Source organism: Mustela putorius, unplaced genomic scaffold, assembly GCF_011764305.1.
Source record: "Mustela putorius furo isolate JIRA1106 unplaced genomic scaffold, ASM1176430v1.1 tig00003845_pilon_pilon_pilon, whole genome shotgun sequence".
Lineage (NCBI taxonomy): Eukaryota > Metazoa > Chordata > Mammalia > Carnivora > Mustelidae > Mustela > Mustela putorius.
This window is the reverse complement of record NW_025421998.1, coordinates 16,158,996-16,178,482: the sequence shown is the minus strand read 5'-3', so window position 1 is coordinate 16,178,482 and position 19,487 is coordinate 16,158,996. Positions and strand designations below refer to the sequence as shown.

General features: G+C 39.7%; 1 protein-coding gene across 3 annotated transcripts in view; it reads left to right on the top strand.

The window, feature by feature from the left end:
• NME8 (NME/NM23 family member 8) overlaps window positions 1-19,487 on the top strand; it is a 54,818-nt gene that overhangs the window by 22,868 nt on the left and 12,463 nt on the right. For all 3 annotated transcript variants that reach the window (XM_045089643.1, XM_045089642.1, XM_013059997.2), the window contains 5 exons: window positions 2,521-2,587; window positions 3,645-3,718; window positions 6,900-6,992; window positions 7,980-8,164; window positions 14,896-15,071. In XM_045089643.1, coding sequence (XP_044945578.1) covers window positions 2,521-2,587; window positions 3,645-3,718; window positions 6,900-6,992; window positions 7,980-8,164; window positions 14,896-15,071 — 595 coding nt within the window. The remainder of the gene's footprint in view (window positions 1-2,520; window positions 2,588-3,644; window positions 3,719-6,899; window positions 6,993-7,979; window positions 8,165-14,895; window positions 15,072-19,487) is intronic.

Here is a 19,487-nt window from a genome sequence, read left to right as displayed (position 1 = left end):
TGCGGGACCTGAGGCCACGCTGGCCCCGCGTGGGCTTCGCTCCAGTTTAGCCTCTGGAGCGATGTCCCTCAGCGGAACAGACTTTTAAAAGTCCTGATTTTGTGCTCCGGTGCTCCGCTGCTTGCCGGGAGTTGGCGCCTCTCCCCCGGGGGTCTATCTTCTTGTCTCTTTGGATTCACTTCTCCGCCAGTCCTACCTTTCAGAAAGTGGTTGTTTTTCTGTTTCTTGAATTGCTGTTCCTCCTCTCTTCGATCTGCCGATGGATTTGCAGGTGTTTGCAATCTTTAGATAAGCTATCTAGCTGATCTCCTGCTAGTTGAAGTAGTCTCAGCCTGCTACTTCTCCGCCATCTTGACTCCTCCTCCCTAAATATATACTCTTAATTGTTATATTCTATGTACCTTTCTCTGTGTATACTCTGTTCACTGGTTATGTTGTTGTTCTGATTGTTCTTACAGAATGATATCCTGTTTTAATTAATAACAATTGAATGTAAGAAATATATTAATATGTTTATTTTATATTATTCCACTTTGTTGAATGCTTCTGTTGTTTAACTTTCTTATTTAATTGACTGGTCTAGCACAGCCCTGTCTGATAGTAAAAAAAAATACAACTCATGTTGTGAGTCACATATGTAATTTAAAATATTCTACTAATCACATTAAAAGCAACAAAGAAAAAAGGAAATTATTATTATTTTTTTCTTTTCAAATATTTATTTAAATTCTAGTTAGTTAACGTATAATGTAATATTGGTTTCAGGAGTAGAATTCAGTGATTCATCATTTACATACAACACGCAGTGCCCATCACGAAGAGTGCCCTTCTTAATGCCCATCACCCATCTAGCCCATCCCCCCCACACCTCCCTCCATCAACCCTGTTTGTTTTCTATCGTTGAGAGTCTCTTATGGCTTGCTTTCCCTCTCTCTCTTTTTTAGAAAAAAAGTGAAATTAATTTTTTAATCCTATATATTAAAAAGATTCTCATTTAAATGTGTATTCAATATAAAAAATAAGGTATTCTGCAATCACTTTTTCTTTCTTTCTTTTTTTTTAAGATTTTTATTTATTTACTTGACAGACAGATCACAAGTAGGCAGAGAGGCAGGCAGAGAGAGAGGGGGAAGCAGGCTCCCCACTGAGCAGAGACCCCAATGTGGGGCTTCATCCCAGGACCCTGGGATCATGACCTGAGCTGAAGGCAGAACCACCAAGGTGTCCCTGCAATCATTTTTTAATACTAAATCTTCAGAATGTACTGTGGAGCTATCGCTTATGGCATTTCTTAATTTGGACTAAGTTCATTTTCAAGTGCTGAAATAGCCTTATGTGGTTAGTGGCTTTTTTTTTACTCAGACAGCACATGTCTAGCAAATATAAAGTCAGATCAATTTGAAGTTATAGGTGGTATAATTATCTTATTCCTGATTATAATAAGAATGAGAGCTTCAGTATAGTCCTTTCCATACATTTGGAGGTCTTTATTTCATTGAGACTCTGAAATTATGCATTCTCTTGCCAAAAAATGTATATATGTAAATATATAAACCTTTCAGATAGTTAAAACAATCACAGAAGCACTTTAAGGGTTTCTCAAGAAATTAAGGAACTCCCATCCCTATCCTTCCCAGTGTTTTACTTTATAGTAGAAAATTGGTTATTGTTTTGAGCAAGACAGTTTTTTAAAAGTTAAGGAGGTATTTTTCTGTTTCCAGTTTACTAAGGGAAATGGTCAGGATCGGATCTTGAAACTCATCGAATGCTCTTTTGATCTTTAACATGATAATTATGTATCTGTTGCTTTCTTTCTATTTATTTATTTATTTGAGAGAGAGAGAGCATGCATGGGAGGGGCAAAGGAGAGGGAGAGAGAGAATCTCAAGCAGACTCCCCACTGAGCATTGAGCCCAATGCGGGCTTGATCCCATGACCCTGAGATCATGGCTCAGCAAACTGAGCCACCCAGGCACCTCTAACTTATTGCTTTGTTATTACTCTCTGCTTCTTTCTTATTTTATTCCTTGTGCTCTTTCTAAGTTTTAAGGTTTTTGGTTGTTTTTTTTTTTTTAAGATTTTATTTATTTATTTGACAAATGGAGATCATAGGTAGGCAGAGAGGCAGGCAGAGAGAGGTGGAAGCAGGGTCCCCGCTGAGCAGAGAGCCCAATGCAGGCTCAATCCCAGGACCCTGGGATCATGAACTGGGCCGAACGCAGAGGCCTTAATCCACTGAGCCACCCAGGCGCTCTAAGGTTTTTGGTTTTTAATCAGTTTCCATATGTATTATTTCTGATTATTTATTATTATCTCTTACCATCCTAATCATTTTAAACGTTCCTTTTAAAAAAAAAAATTCAGTGGAAAGATGGGGGAAAGTAATGTTAGATATATGTGGGCACATTTCCACTTTACCCTTTATCCCTTGGATTATAAATATTTATTGGAACAAAATTTCTAAAAACTCTTTTCCTATCATATTAAAATGTAACTTCGGTTTGCATTTCTCTTCCACAGTATCATGAAATTCTGTTTGTAGACCCAGATGAGGATGATGGTGGGGAAGCACCCAGTGAAAGTGTTGGTGAGTAAAATTCCTGCAGGGTAGTGACAAAGGATTTACGCCCAGAGATGTCCAGTAGAGCACTAGTTGTCGGACAGAAAAGCTGGTGACTGCGATGTTATTGTTATGGTACTGGCAGGATAATACTAGACTCTGTTATTAACAAGCAAACCTTTTGCTCCCCTTGCCTTCCCTTTGGTCTCTGTGCATGCAGCCTTCAGAGGTTACCCAGGACCAGGGGTTCCTGTCTCCTGTGACTAATGAGACTGCAGCCTCCTCTTATTTCATCCTTCATCTTCTTCTAAAAACTTGTGAAAATAATTTCTTCCTCAATGACCCACATGCCAGTTTACTTTACAGCTAAAAACTTTTCTCCTGGATTGTCTGCATAGATGTGTGAGTGTGTGTTCATACTTCGGAGGGAGCAGAGACGGTGTCCTCAGTGGGTTGTCGTGCACTAAAAGCTCATCATAACAATGTGTAGATAGGGACGCCTGGGTGGCTCAGTGGGTTAAGCCTCTGCCATCAGCTCAGGCCATGATCTCAGGGTCCTGAGATGGAGCCCCACATGGGGCTCTCTGCTTGGCGGGAAGCCAGCTTTCCCCTCTTTCTCCACCTGCCTCTCTTCTTACTTGTTCTCTCTCTCTCTCTGTGTCAAACAAACAAATAAATAAATCTTTTTAAAAAAAAAGAATGCTTAGGTAAATGTAGATAAATCTTTAGATGGTGAAATCCATCAGTCTGTTATGTTTGCTTGTGTTGAAACTCCACTCATCAGTGATACTATGACTTTAATGCATGTGAATTATATTAAAATAACTAGTGCCCACCTAACTCTTTTTTTTTTTTTTTTTGCCTTGGGACCACCAATTTTTGTGAATGTTTCTCCTGCATGCAAATACAGGAACTGCACTTTGATTCTAAGGAGAACCTTTGGTAGTTGGAGTGCCATAATAACAACAAAGCTGTCAATGAAAAAAAACTCACTGGACATTAATAATTTACATTTCTAATTGCCAAATCCTTCATTACCTAGACTTTATGCCAAGAAAATGAAATTCTCTTTTTTTTTCCCCAGATGAACTCTACTATATTGCTATTATCAAACCTGATGCTGTGACTGGTAGAAAATCTCAAGAGATTAAACAAAAAGTAAGTGATATTTCCCCACAATACTTTAAATTAATTGCAACATAACATCTGGACTGTCAGTTTGGAGACAAACTTATCATTTAGGGTGAAATGGAACATAACAAATTTCTGGTGCTAGGTACCTCCAAAGGCTTGGAATGTTTTGTCTTGACAAAAGTCAGACCTACTGAAGTATCTTCATTTAAAAAGCCCTGCACTACCAGCGTCTAATATAAATGATAAAAATTACAGTTCTTGTATTGGATTATAACAAGTGTTCTTCCTGCTTAGTTATTAACGATGGAAACTTGTTATAAGTTTACACTGGCTTGTTTTGTTTTCTGTATGTTGTGACAAACGTATGGTCCTTTTTAGATACGTGGTAGAGCAAGGAAGCATTTAATGTTTTGGTCTGCTTTAGAGCTAAAATGAATTTTTGTAAGAGGAAAACTGAATTCTACTCCAAAGATCCGCAGACTTTTCCTAGAAAGGGCCAGAGAGTAACTGTTTTCAGATTTATGGGGCCTATAATCTCTGTCACCACTGCTGAACTGTCATCACATTGAGAAAGCAGTGTACGTAGTACGGAAATGAATGGGCGTGGCCATGCTCCAATAAATTTTATTTCCAAAGGCAGGTGGTGGGCCAGATGTTGACTGCAAGCTGTACTTTGCTGACTCTTTAACAATGACTTTGTGTTGACACAGCAACAGTAAATTGAAATTTGGAAAGACTGCTGCCTGGAGAATAGAGAAGGTCACCTAAGGAGCTACCAAGAGGGGTTGGCCATCCCTTGATGAAATTCCCATCATGCACTCCTTCTTTAGCTACAGCAGTATGATCACTGATTAACCTATGAGAAAGTCGTTGGTTCATGGTCATGGGTTTTGTATGGTCTCTTCTTTTTGTGCATTGATTTAATAATATCACTCTCTAAGGATAGCCCTTTTCTTCCAGATTTTGGTGTGTATGTGTGGGGGCATCAAACCGCACCCCCACCCCCTATGGATTACTTATACTTTATAAACTTTAAAAAAGTAGTATCACATAGTCATGGTTTACTGTTCCTTATTCGAGTACATTTTGATTAGCTAGGACAATAAAGCTTTTCAAAGTTATATAGTTCTTTCAGTTGGGGCAGTTCTATTAAGCATAAGTTCATCTGCAACTGCCCCTCAGAACAATATATTACTTAAAATATAACCCATGGGAAATTCTACTAGTTACCAAGCACATTTAGAGATGGCCGTAAGAAAAACACACACTGGCAACTAGGCCTCTGGGGGAGAGGAGGATACACGGCCTTGAAGCTGAGCAGCTGGGAACGCCCGCCCACTCAGGGCGGACTCTGCCTGCTACAATTTTCTGTTATCTCCCCTTTCCTCCCTGAGAGTACCAGTGGCTAATTAGATAAGTCCTTTACATGTGCTGGTTCCACTGTAAACTTTATACTGCTTGTAGAGACATATTCTTCCCCCCCTTCTTGTTTATCTACAAGGCCTATGACCAATGTGTGGCTTTCTTCAGCTCTTCTGTGGGTTACTGACTGTTTCTATCTAATAAAAGCGAGACTGAGGAGTTGTTCGGGGCAAGTCTTTTCTACTGTCGTCCCCTGCTCCCTTTCTCTTGCAGCTGACTTGTTTGTGCCTCATTCTTCTCCCTTGCGCCGACAGAAAGTGACATTCATCTTAATATTTTTGTTTTGACATAGAAAATAACATTTCAGAGATGTAAATTATGAATATCTTCTGAATATTTCACCTCTCTGGAATACGACATTGGGCTAACAGCCAAGACAAAAAAATGAGAATATTTTGAATCGAAAAAAATGAACACACTGCATATTTAAATTAGAGTAAAGGAAAGCTTATCGAGTTTAAATATTGATTGTTTGGGTTTTACTTTCTGATGTCAGATACTAAGTACTATAAAAAGACAAGATTTGAGTATTTGGAATTTTTAAAAAAATTTTTTATTTCTTTTCAGCGTAACAGTATTCATTGTTTTTGCACCACATCCAGTGCTCCATGCAATCCGTGCCCTTCCTAATACCCACCACCTGGTTTCCCCAACCTCCCACCCCCCACCCCTTCAAAACCCTCAGGTTGTTTTTCAGAGTCCATAGTCTCTCATGATTCACCTCCCCCTCCAATTTCCCTCAACTCCCTTCTCCTCTCCATCTCCCCTTGTCCTCCATGCTATTTGTTTTGCTCCACAAATAAGTGAAACCATATGATAATTTACTTTCTCTGCTTGATTTATTTCACTCAGTATAATCTCTTTCAGTTCTGTCCATGTTGCTACAAAAGTTGGGTATTCATCCTTTCTGATGGAGGCATAACACTCCATAGTGTATATGGACCACATCTTCAAATTTAGACTGTCAGGAGAGGGTTCAGAAGGATGTACGTTGTGCTCTGCCATATCAGAAGACCAATGGAAACCAGTACAGTGTTTAGTTTTATAACAGAAGCAGGAGGCACCTGGTGCTGGATACGCCCGTCAAACTGTAATTACTGAGTTGCTTTGAACCTGGATTATACTTACATTACATTATTTAGTACCTCAGTAGACTTGGCATATTTGCTTCAAACTTCTCCTTGTTACATTTTACTGTACTTGACACGCAAACTGGATTTGTCTTTAAGTGTTTTGTTTTTTTTAAGACAGAGCATAGCTAAATCTTAAATTCTGGCCTTTCCCATGGTTTGGATAGTGGTTTTTTTTTTTTTTTTTGCGATAAAGTGTAAAATATACTAGATTATGAGCGACAGCCTCAACAAAGGAAAACCTTTTAAGAACTAATGTTAAAAAACAAAAAGAACTAATGTTAAACCAGTTTTGAAGATAGATGGTTAAAAAGCACTTATAAACATGTGTCTTTGTGACTGATTCAGAAAGTACGGTAACTTCCCTTGGAATTTACTTAGTTCTTTCATGTTTTGGGGCAAGTCCCTCATTGGAAAAACTGCAGAGTCTCTGGTTTGAGCTTTGAAAACTTACAGACCAGGAGGCATGATGATGACCTTCTTCTTTTACGTAGTTTTGAGCCTCTTCAGACCTAGTGCCCAATGGGTCGTGCTGAAGTCATTACCTGAAATGTGTTCAAATCTGGGTGGTTTGTTAAACACAGGGAAGAAATGTCCTTGCCTTGTCTTACATGTGTTCCCCGCTGCACCTGGATCCGGCTCTCTCTGTGAAGATCATCAACGCAGGCTTTGTCATAGAAATGGAGGATAAGAGATTGCTCACTGAACAGCAAGTGAGGGACTTCTATCATCGGATAGCAGACCAGGTAAGGAAAATAGACACAAATGAAGAGAAGCTGCTGTGTTTTCAAGCGCAGCCTCAGAGCAAGAGCGGATGGTCTGACTGGTCTTTGTTGGAGTGAAGCCCTGTTCGGCTTACGGACTCTCAGACTCCCTGCATCAGCCTCTGGAAGTGAACATCCAGGCCTCTCCTATAGATTTTTATCCCCGGCTGAAAGCTCCTTCTCATAATCCTCACAGGGCAAAAAGGATGAAGGGCCTTCATCCTTGCATTACCTAAAGGCCCATGTCCCAAGTTCTGTTCTTTTCTGCCTTGGGGAGTATAAGAAAGGAGTGCTTTGTATTGGAAAGGGCAGCGGTTTGGGGATCAGAAGACAGAGTTTCTGAAAATCTCCTGCCCAGTCTGGTAGCCCTCAGTTACGCATGGCCATTTGAATTTAAATTCACTAAAATCAAATCAAGTAAAACAAGATTGAGAGTTTTTGGTTGCACTGGCCACTTTTCAGGGGCTCAGTAGCTGCACGTGGCTACACGTGTTGGAGAGCCCAGAGGAGCGTATTTTTCATCAGAGAAAGTTCTAGTGAACGGCACTGTGTCAGCTGGCTGTGAGACTCAGGCCGCCTCTGTTGGCCCCAGGAAAAGGTCGGACCCTCTGGCTCAGCATCATGTGGGAACTTTTGAGTCAATCCACTTTCAAAGCCCTCCCCTCAACCTCCATGGTCCTGAACTCTGGGATTGGGCTTCTCAGTTCGGTGTTTTAACAAACCTGACAGAGGATTTAGAAGCATCCTGAAGTTTGAGAGTGGTTATTAGACCATCCTTAAGGTCAGTCCCTGTGAGCTCTGAATTTCCATCCTTCCAATGTGCGACTGTTCACTGGGGGCTGATAGAGCGAACATTCCCTTGCCTCGTGGTTGGGAGGGGAACGATGTTGCTTGGGTTGGGGAATGGCTGTTTTTTTAGTCTTCTATCTCAGAAGCCTGAAGTAAGCAGTTTATCATCTTATTTTGTAGCCTGACTTTGAAGAGTTTGTCCTTTTTATGACCAGCGGTCTGAGCCATATTCTAGTTGTATCTCAAGGAAATGAAGAACAGCCCACCCTGGGAGAAACTGGGCCCAATCCCGAGACTGAAGATGAAGAAATAAATGAAGATAACCCTGCTGTGGTCATACCTCCAGGGATGAAGAAGAGGGACAGGTAGCTCGAGACTAGGAAACCTACCAGTAGACATTGGGTTAGTAGGTAATAAAGTGTAATATCCAAATGTCTCAAAATCCAAGAACACACTTTTAAAAAATATTTATTTACTAAAGAGAGAAAGAGAGATCACAGAGGGAGGAGGAGAAGCAGCCTCCCACTGAGCAGGGAGCCGGATGTGGGACTCAATCCCAGGCCGCTGGGATCATGACCTGAGCTGAAAGCAGACCCTTAACCAACTGAGCGCCCCCCTCAGGCTCTCCCAAGAACACACATTTTTATGTTGGATGCACAAGTGTTTCTTCCTGTTGATCTAAAAAACCATACATACAACAAAGCTGAGATTTCCCTGAAAGTTTATGTCAAGAGGATTAGAAAGGGAAAAATGTGTCCTTTTTGTCTTTCTAAAGCTGGGCACAACAGTCTGGCCTCCCAGCCTGGGGCCCTCCAGTAGATTGGGACCATGTGTCATTCCTGCCAGGTCTCTGTCTTCTCTCATCTCCCCACATTGACTTCCACCTGCCTTGTGTCCTACTAATGACATTGGAGGTATGCCCTCCCCTTTTTTACTTAAGGCAGTTAGTGGTTATAAATTGCTAAGAACCAAATGGTTGCATATTTTCACTAATGGGTTTTTAAATATTTGAAAATGAATGTAAGGACTAGACATAGTGCTGGTTTCATGCACTGCCATTGTGTCTTTTATTCCTCGGAAGACTCAGAAAGTCCAGTTTACCACAGGAGTCATCAGGGCTATGCCTGAAACGAAGGTGGGTGAGTAGGAAGCTGAGAGGAGCGGAGTCTTGAGAGTCCATCATGTGTTTCTTCCCGATGAATGGTGCATCTTCACTGGGTTTTCTGTCGGGCATCTCCAGAACTTTCCTTGTGGTCTTATTAATGTGTGTAGTGGCTTTTCTTGAGTAGCTATATCTGTTGGTTCCTACTGGTGTCATACATTTTAGGTAGCAGGGTGACCCTACAGTCATTGGTTCCAGGTTGTAAGTGGGATTGAGGGGCTTAGAGTTACGTCAACTGCCAACACAGGGCTTCGTGAACAGTAGTACTTCATTTTACAGTCTTAAGGGGGAATGATAGTCAGTGGTCAGAGGGAAGGTTTGGATGGGGAGCGTTGCACTCAAAAAGGTGCCAGACTTCATACCGGAACTTTTGAGCTCTTAAAAAGATGTTCTGTGACGCATTCATTGAGGCAGCTCGCGTAAGAGAAGTCAGCATCCCGCAGGTGCCGATGTTCGATGTTCAGTGAGTCTTCATCACACCCTCCCTTGAAAAGCAGTTGTCTCTGGTTGTTGAATACCGACATAATAACATGAACAGTTTAGGCCATTGGCGGGGTGGCTGTGGAGTGAGATATGTTAATCTTGCTTTGGAAAAGTCTGCAGTATTTTTTTTCTGAACTTAGAGACTTAGAGGCTCCATTTCCCTTTGGCCCATGTTTTTCCTGAGCAGTGGCCCCAGGCAGGCAGCATGGAGCAGTGGGGAGAGTGTTTGTCTGGGAATCTGTTTGCACAGCTCGTGTTCTGGAAGCAGAGTGTAACACGTGTCAAGTACTCCTACTGTCGTCTATTAAGTAAGCCCAGAACCCAAAGGATCAAGGACAAGAACTCTCACGAGTGATTTACATATCTGTTCTTTCTTTCTTTGTTGCTACCTCTCCGCTATCTCAGAGCCTCCTCACCTTCCTCCCTGGGTGGTGGTGGGGCTCCTCCATGAGGAGAAAGGAAATTAAAAGCAGGGCAATTAGAGTGGGAGGGGTAGGTGATTCCTGTGAACAGGAGCAGAGCTCTCCTTCTTGGTCAGGGTGGTCGTCCCCACAGAGAAAAACTCACATGTGAGCCCACAAGGTCTGGGAAAACTTTCTGTACATCAGCAGTAGCCCACGGGACTCAGTGGCTGGCCGGCAGGAAGACCCAGGAAGACAGGGCACAGGCAGCCATAGTTTTCATCCAGATCCCAAATTTGTCCATGATGACTTTTGATCACAGTCTGTTATCTTTTTGCTTGTTTGTCTCCTTAATCAGGCTGTGTATTAAGAACTCAGACATCAGAGTCTTTTTTCTTTGCTTTCCAGTGATTCTACAGAAGAGGAAGGTGTGGTTCTACTAGCTATGTTGTCGGGAGTCAGATAAGTGGTTACTAGAAATCTTCACTCACTCACTCATTCAGTCATTCATTCTTTATGCATCCTTCTGTTTACTTAATATTTATTAAATCCTACTATGTGCCAAATCCTGGGGATACAAAGATGGGAGGAAATGAAATGATCTCTAAAGTTCCTTTCAGCTCCGAATCTTTGTGACTTAGTGAAGATGTCAGTGCCTACCCCCTATAATTTATTGTGTTTCTCTCTCCATACAAAGTGTATATTTTATTCTTGGTAACCAATTTGTCTCTATACATGTCATAACTGTAGAGAGCAAGTTTTTCTTTTATAAAACTCTCATTTAGATTGAAGATAATAGATACAATTCCTAAAATAATCTTTAAAAGTATTTCTGGGTTCAGAGCGGTCTGAATTGTATACCTTTACTTTCTACTCCCATCTCCAGAGCTTTCTTGTCTTTCTAGCATCAAAGAGAACCTGTGCTCATAAGCATCTGGCCCTAGGTGAGACCTGGAGTTCTGTTGGTTTAGAACTAAGGAGAAGGGGAGGGCAGTGTGGTGCTTTCTCCTCTGACAGGGAAGTGTCTGAGCTCAATCACTGGGGTAAGAACCTGGGGATAACCAACAAACAGACTTGTAACTCCTCAAGGCCAGGTTGATACTGGATTACACTGGGCCATCCTGAACCACCCCCTACCGAAAGCCCAAGATGGAGCTGAGCAGAATTAGAAAAATTCCCTGCCTTTGAAGACCAGCTCTATAAAGGCTCTTACCATTTGTTCCCACAGGGGAGTGACACCCTGCTTGCTTGTAGCCTAGAGGCCATTTTTGTCTTTCAGCTATAGGGTTTCCAACGCCTCATATACCAAAACCCAGATGTCAGCCCCAATAAACCAACCAAAGAAAATGGCTGTCCACCTGAGGGAGCCTAGCAGCCAGAGAAAGGAAGATCTACACAAAAATCAAACATAAGCCCAGTGAGAAAGAACTTCTCGGGCTGGAAAAATCTTTAAGTAAAATAATAGTACTAGTACTACTGCTGCTACTACTAATAACATATAACTAATAGTATATAACTACTACTAATAATAATGCTTGAGATGCAAGTGCTACATACACATAAAAAGAGACTTTCAAATTTGAACCATAAAATAGTGATTTGAACTCTAAATTCAGTGGAGAATTAGTGTGATAGTCATTTGAGACTTGATTTTAATGACTTGGAAAATCAGATGAAAGAAATAGCTTACAGTACAGAAAAGAGACAGACTTCATGAGAGCAAGAGAATAAGCAATGTGGAGAATATACTGGGCAAAACCCATGTGCTAGTAAGAAAAATTCCATACAGAGAAGAAAGAATAGATGAACAAGCTATAATTCGACAAAGAATAGGGGGAAAAATTCCCTGAAATGAAGAAATAAATGCATCTGCCAATTGAAAGGGCTTACAGTCACTCAGCCTGCATGATGCATGAAAACAGACAGAGGGATATCCTGGGAAAAAGCACTGAATGCCATTTCCAGAGAGAAAGAACAGGCAGTGATGTGCTCAGTGTGTCTGAAACCCCAAGCAGGTAATTTTCTTAACACCCCTCTCCTCTATATGATAATATTATTTTTAGGGCTAATCATTGAACAAAGAAAATAATGATGGCCAGGAAAGAAAACATAAATGTTGAAAATTGTCCTTTGTGAAACATATAAGCAAAAAAAGAAAAAAAAAAGAATATTCTAATACCAAAAATGAAACAAATAATAGGCTAATACTGTTTACTTCTTAGAAAGGAAAAAAGCATTCATACTTATATACGTATCAGTCTATCACAATAATAAGGTGCAAATTTTGTCTGTAAGCCTTAAATTTTGAAGATTAGTGGCTTTCTCAAAATTGATTTTTACTATATATTCATGTTAAATAGAGATACATAAAATTACTGTTTCACAGTAAACTCCAGAAATTGCATTCTGCCAATAGCTTTGTTGTTTTAGTATTGATTCTTACATGCAGAGTATAAGCTAGAGTACATATATACATAGATAAGGAATAAAAACATGCCAACTTGAAGCCTACACATATATTATTAAAATTTAACGCTAACCACAGGAATTATTTAGACAAAATTTTTTTCAAGGAGGAGTAAATTTATCACTAACGTTGTTTAGAATCACTGGTGATGCTAAAAAACAGCCCAACTTTCAGTTTAAAATTGGGTTAACATTTGTTAGAGTCAGTGCATCCCCCAGTGACTTCCACTTGGTTCTCTTCCACGAACTGCATAGTTGGCAGCAACTGAGAACAAGTTTCTTACAATGAAAAATTCTTCCACTGGCATGGGACTTGCCATCAGACCACTAAGAGAAACAGCATACGCCCTGCATCCTAATGAAGCCTCCTAATGAATCCTCTACCTGGAGAAGCAAAGGAAGGTATGCTCAAGGACATGCTTAGGAATATATGGCCTTAAAAATAGTTGAAAGAAGACTTGACCAAACAAAAAATGAAAAGAGACACTTCAGCATGAGGGAGAAGAGGGAAGGGAAATGGTCCTTCTCGGAGTGGAGAGAAGAGAGCTGAAATGAAGAGGTGACACAGGGATTTTTCAGGTTTAGAGAAGTGGGAATGGGTAGGATGATAGAGCTGAGAAATAGTGTGCCAGAACGTTAAGAAGTATTTGGAACACGTATTTTTGGTTACAGAAGCTGCTAAAAGATGGTGAACATCAGTGCCATGGATAAGTATAATAGAACTTGTACGTTAACAAGGGGAACACATGGAATGGATAGCAACTTGCTCAGACCAGCAAAGTAAGGGAAAGATGAAAAGAAAAAAGCACAATTTAAAATAAATAGTGTATATATAAAGTCAGATGGAAGGAGGGTATTTAAGTATATGGCTATTATACTAAATATAAAAAGGTTAATTATCCCATTAAATACAGAGTGGTCTGTAAGTGGTCTATTAAGGTTAAGGTAAAAAAAAAAAGGTACATTAAAAAACATCATACTAACAATGGATCATCAATGGGTACTAAAACCATTGCATGAAAAATATATACAGTTTCAAATAGTGTTCTCACAGATTTCTTTTTATAAAGGTGGACACTTTAGCTTTCCAGAGGAGCAGAGAGGAAGATACCACTTTAACCACATTAATACTGTCAACAATGGGAAAAACTTAAATTGTGTACATCATATTGTGGTGTATGAAGGATACAACATCACTTATATAATACTCCTGCCAAAGATTTTATACCCTGTTATTAATAGGAAACTACTGGTCTGTCTAATTGTTTGAAACCATCCTAAATGAGGAAAACTCTGCAAAACAGCTAAGCTGGACTTTACAAAATGTCAGTATCATAGAAGATGAAAAGGCTGAGGCCTTGACAGAGATTCAAGGAGACTAGGGAGCCAGGACAATTACAGGCAATGTATGGTCCAGGATTAGGAAAAATTACTATTGATGGGACATACTGTCAGGTTGGTGAAATTTGAATATGAACTATTTATGTGATAATAGTTTTGTATCAATGTGAACTTTCCTGAAATATTTAGGAGGGTGAATGTTTAAAATATCTGCAGCCTGTTCTTAAATGGTTCAGTCAACATACACACAACACACACACACACACACACACACACACACACACACATGACAGGAGAGGGAGTGAGAGGGACAGAGAGAAGAAATGTGGCAAAATGTTAACAGTGGTAAATCTAGAGTTCATTATCCTTGTCTTGCAACCTTCCTGTCAATGGAATTATTTTCAAAATAAAAAGTTTCAAAAACTGCACTCATCTATATTCTGTTCAGAAGAAACACACAAAAGAAATAAAATAAAAATAGATGGCAAAAAATATATAACCAGGCAAAATAAAGTACTAGAATTGAAAACACAGAAAGTACTAAATGGGGCTGCCTGGAGTGGTGCAGTTGGTTGAGCATCTGACTCTTGGCTTAGCTCAGGTCGTGATCTCAGGGTCATGGGATCGAGCCCCATGTAAGGCTTCATGCTCAGTGTGGAGTCTGCTTGAGATCCTCTTCCTTTGCCCTTGCTTCCCTTGCCTTTGGCGATGTTCCTAGGAAGAAGTTGCTGCGGCTGAGGTCGAGGAGGTTGCTGCCTGTGTTCTCCTCAAGGATTTTGATGGATTCCTTGAGAGAGAGAATCTCTTGAGAGATTTTGATGGATTCCTTGAGAGAGAGAGAGAGAGAGGCTCCATGTCCAGCCCAGAGCCTGAGGCAGGGCTCTATCTCATAACTCTGAGCTCATGATCTGAGCCAAAATCAAGAGTCAGGTGCTTAACCAATTGAGCCCACCCAGTGCCCCAAGAAAAACATTTTTATCTGCATTTTATGTTGGTCTTCTCTGTCCTCCCATGAAGTCAAGCATACATGATTTCATGTAAGTGATTTTTGGATTGGTTCAACAAAAAGTTAGATACATATTTTCTGATTTGACAGAAAAATACAACTTATCTTTCTATGACATTCAGTTTTTGTTTATTAAATCACAAAATATTTGTGAACTTATTACCAGTTTTAATTTTTTGGCATGGTTATTAAGCTTTACGTTACATTAATCTTAAATTATATTTTGGATTCCCACAGCTTACAAGAATATCTGGAAAGACAACATATATCTCAGTTTTGTGATGTTGAAGAGACTGTAACTAATGTTAACCATTTCATTGATGTGTTCTTCCCTGATTTTAAAAACATGAAAAATCTCAAATTAGAAAAGATCCTGGCATTACTTCGGCCAGCTCTCTTTCAAGAAAAGAAAGGTAAGAAATAAATATAAATACACCCTAGTATAGTTATATTAAAAGATACTATTTTAAAATTTAACATTGAAGAAAAACACCTGTTTCTTCATGTATGAAATTCAGAAGATTAAATTGAGGGGTGCCTGGCTCACTCAGTCAGTGGAGCATGTGACTCTTGGTCTTAGGGTCATGAGTTTAAACCCCATTTTGGGAGTAGAGCTTACTTAAAAAAAATGAGCACATAAAGTTCCTGGCATCTAAAGGGTGCTAGTTATTTTTAACCTTTTCCCCAGTTACTTTTAATCTTTCTGCTATGTTCACATAGCAGACATACAGACCATAAGTTCACATTATAGATGGTATATGGAAATACAATTGATATGTGTATACTGACCTTATATTCTTTGACTTGCTGAGCTCAATTCTAGAAGCTTTGCTGTAGTTCCTTGGGAATTTCTATGCAGACCAAGGTTTCTCAATTTCATACCTACTTACATTTGGGGCTAGATAATTTTTTGTTGAAAGAGGTTATATCTGGGGCACCTGGGTGGGTCAGTCAGTTAAGTGACCGACTCTTGATTTTGGCTCAGGTCATTACCTTAGGGTTTTGATACTGAGCCCTGCCTTGGGATCTGAGCTGGGCATGGAGCCTGCTTAAGGTTCTCTCTCTCCTTCTCTTGCTGCCCCTACCCCCTCTAAAAAAAAGAGGCAGTGTCCTGTTGCATTGTAAAATGTTTGTAACACCCTTGGCCTTTACTCATGACATCTTCCACACCCCCAGTGTGATGACCAACAATATCTCCAGACATTGTCAGTTGCTTCCTCGCAAGATAGAATGTCAGGCTGAGAGCCGGTGATATGAGCAATAAGTATCACCTGCAAATTGAGAGAGTTTTTCCTCTTTCTTTTGAATTGGTATGCCTTTTATTTCTTCTGCTTGCCTCATTGAACAGGCTAAAACATCCTCTATGATGCTGACAATGAGAAGTGACGAGCTTGCTTTGTTCTTGACCTTATAGCAAAAGAGTTCAGTCTTTTCCCATTGAATACAATATTAGCTCTATAGACTCAGTGGTTTAGGCCTCTGCCTTCAGCTCGGGTCGTGATCCCAGGGTCCTGGGATCGAGCCCCGCATCAGGCTCTCTGCTCAGCGGGGAGCCTGCTCCACCCCCCTCCTCTGTCTGCCACTCTGCCTACTTGTGCTCTCTGTCTGTCAAATAAATAAATAAAATCTTAAAAGAAAATTCCAGTTAGTTAACATACAGTGTAATATCAGTTTCAGGTATACAATATAGTGAATATACAATATAGTGAATCAACACTTCCATACAACACCTGGTGCTCATCAGCACTTACACACTCCTTAATCTCCATCACTCATTGGACCCATCCTCCCATTCCCCATACCTCTGGTAACCATCAGTCTGTTCTCTACAATTAAGAGCTTGTTTCTTGGTTTGCCTCTCTTTCCCCCACCAGGTATATCTGTTTTGTTTCTTAAATTCTGCATATGAGTGAGCTTACATGGTATTTGTCTTTCTCTGACTGACTGTTCCTTATTTAGACCCTATACAGATTTTGTTGGATTTCTACTGATGTAGTTCATTTTTTGTGTGCTCGTGTAAATGGTGTTGTTTTAAATTTCAAATTTGTGTTCATTGCTGGTATAGAGGAAAATAATTGACTTCTGTATATTAATTTTAACCTGAAACTTTGCTACAGTGGTCTCTTCTTCTTTTCAGGAGTTTCATTGTTATTGTTTTTTTGGAATTTGCCACATAGATATTGATGTCACTAGAAAACAAAGAGAGTTTTATTTTCTCCTTCCAAATCTATATACTCTTTTATTTCCTTTTCTCGTGTTATTTCACTAGCTCGGTTTTCCAGGATGATGTCACATGTCAAATTGCCTTCTTTCCAGTCTTGGAGACAAGCATCTAGTTTCTCTCCATTAAGTATGATGTTAGCAATAGGATTTTTGTACATGTTCTTTAATAAATTGAGGAGCCCTCTATTCCTAGTTTGCTGAGAGTTTTAATCACGAATTGTTGTTGAAGGGGAACCTGGGTGACTCAGTTGGTTAAGTGTGTGCCTTCTATTCAGGTCATAATCCCAGGGTCCTGGAATTGAGCCCCATGCTGGGTTCCTTGCTCAGCCGGAAGTCTGAGTTTCTCCCTATTCTTCTCCCCCTGTTTGTGCTCTCTCTCTGTTAAATAAATAAGTAAGTAAGTAAATAAATAAATAAAATATTTAAAAAAAAGAATGGTTGTTAGAGTTGTCCTATGCTTTTTCTGTATCTATGATAGAATTGTATGATTTTTCTTCTTTAGCATATTAATATGCAAGTTATGTTCATTGGTTTTCAAAATTTGAACCAGTCTTGTATGCCTGGAAGAAATTCTGCTTTGCTGTAGTGTATACTTTTTTTTAATACATTATTAGATTTGATAGATAATATTTTGTTGAGATTTTTTTCCCCATAGTTCATGAGACTCTCTTATGTGACAGCTAGTACGTGTTTCTACTCCCCACCCTTTTCCAGGACTCATAAGAATACTTGAAGTATGCAGCAGACACATTCTAGCTAATCCATTTGCTAGCACTCTTACTACCAAGTCACTAGAAAAGAACAACCCACCAATAAGAAGTAATAACCATTAAATCCATAGATGATATATGAGAATTAAAATTGCCTGTCTTCTGTATGAGTTGGAAGGTGGCTGTTGCCTCATTCATACTGGGTACAGATATCAAATGAGTTTGCATCTGGGGCCTACCTGGCCTCTATTGGATATTATCTCAGGCAGTTCTGGTTCTTTCATGTGCCCGGAAGCCTCAAAAGAGTGGCTCACCTCCAAACAACTCTGTCATGTAAGACAAATCCTCAGACCAGAGCTTCGGAAATCAGACCCTTGCACCTTTTATTCATTGTTTTTATCTCCTCTGGGACTGGTTTAGTCATCTTCTCTCAGTTTGCATCTAGCTTGTCAGAATCATTTCCATTGTTGCTTTTTTTTTTTTAAGATTTTATTTATTTATTTGACAGAGAGAAATCACAAGTAGATGGAGAGGCAGGCAGAGAGAGAGAGAGGGAAGCAGGCTCTTTGCCAAGCAGAGAGCCCGATGCGGGACCTGATCCCAGGACCCTGAGATCATGACCTGAACCGAAGGCAGCGGCTTAAACCACTGAGCCACCCAGGCGCCCTCCATTGTTGCTTAAAGTCTCTCTTTTCCAATGAGCACAGAATATCTTTTCAAAAATCCATTCTGACAATCTTTATCTTCTAATTGCTATGTTTACACCATTTATATTAAATGTCATTTTGGTACATTCTGTTTTCTCTTTCCTGCTATCTTTTGGAATTTAAATACTCTTTAAGTGTACCATTTTAATTTTCCCATTGGCTTCTTAAATATATGTATTTTGTCCGTTTCTTTTAGTGGCTGTGCTTTGGGATAAAATATATGATGTGCATAACTTTAAAACCGTTTAGAGTTAATATTTTGCTACTTCCCCATACAGCCCCACATACCCTTTTCCCCTTTGCCCTATGCGGTGTAGTCACTGGTCTATTAAATCTACATGTATTGAGTACTCCTGCAGACTATATTGTAATTTTTTTGCTTTTCAACAGTGATGAATTTTTTTAAAAAACTTAAGAGGAGGAAAACATTTTATTATATTCACCGGGATTTACTCTTCACCCAGACTGTTGTCTTCTATTCCTTTCTGGAGTTCCAAGTTTCCCTCTGATACCATTTCCCTTCTACCCAAAGAACTTTTGTACTTTTTTAAGAGCAGGTCTGCCGGCAACAAATTCAGTTTGTTTTCTTTCATCAAAGGATGTCTTTATTTTCATTCCTGAAGGATATTTGTACTGATACAGAATTCTGGTTTGCCAGTTTTTTTCCTTTAACACTTTAAAAATGTTGGGCCACTACCTTCTGGCTTTATTGGTACCTAATGAAAAATCCAGCATCATTCAAAGCGTTTTTTTTTTTTAACCTGATATGTAATGTACATTTTTATGTGTTTATTTATTTGGGGGTTGCTTTCAAGATGTTTTTCTTATCTTTGGTTTTTAGCAAATTTATTATTATTTGTATACGTACACTTTAAAAAAAAAGATTTACTCATTTATTTGAGAGAGAGCAAGAGAGAGCATGAGTGAGAGGGGCAGAGGGAGAGGGAGAGACAATCTCAAGCAGACTCCACATTGAGTGTGGAGCCCAAAGTGGGACATGATCCCAGGATCCCAAGATCACAACCCAAGTGGAAACCAGGAGTGGAATGCTCAGCCAACTGTGCCACTGACGTGTCCCTGAGTATACTTTTCTTTGAGCTTATCTTTGATTTTTGGGGTTCCTTAAACTTCTTGAATCTATAAATTTATATTTTTCACCAAATTTGAGAACATTTCCACCATTATTTCT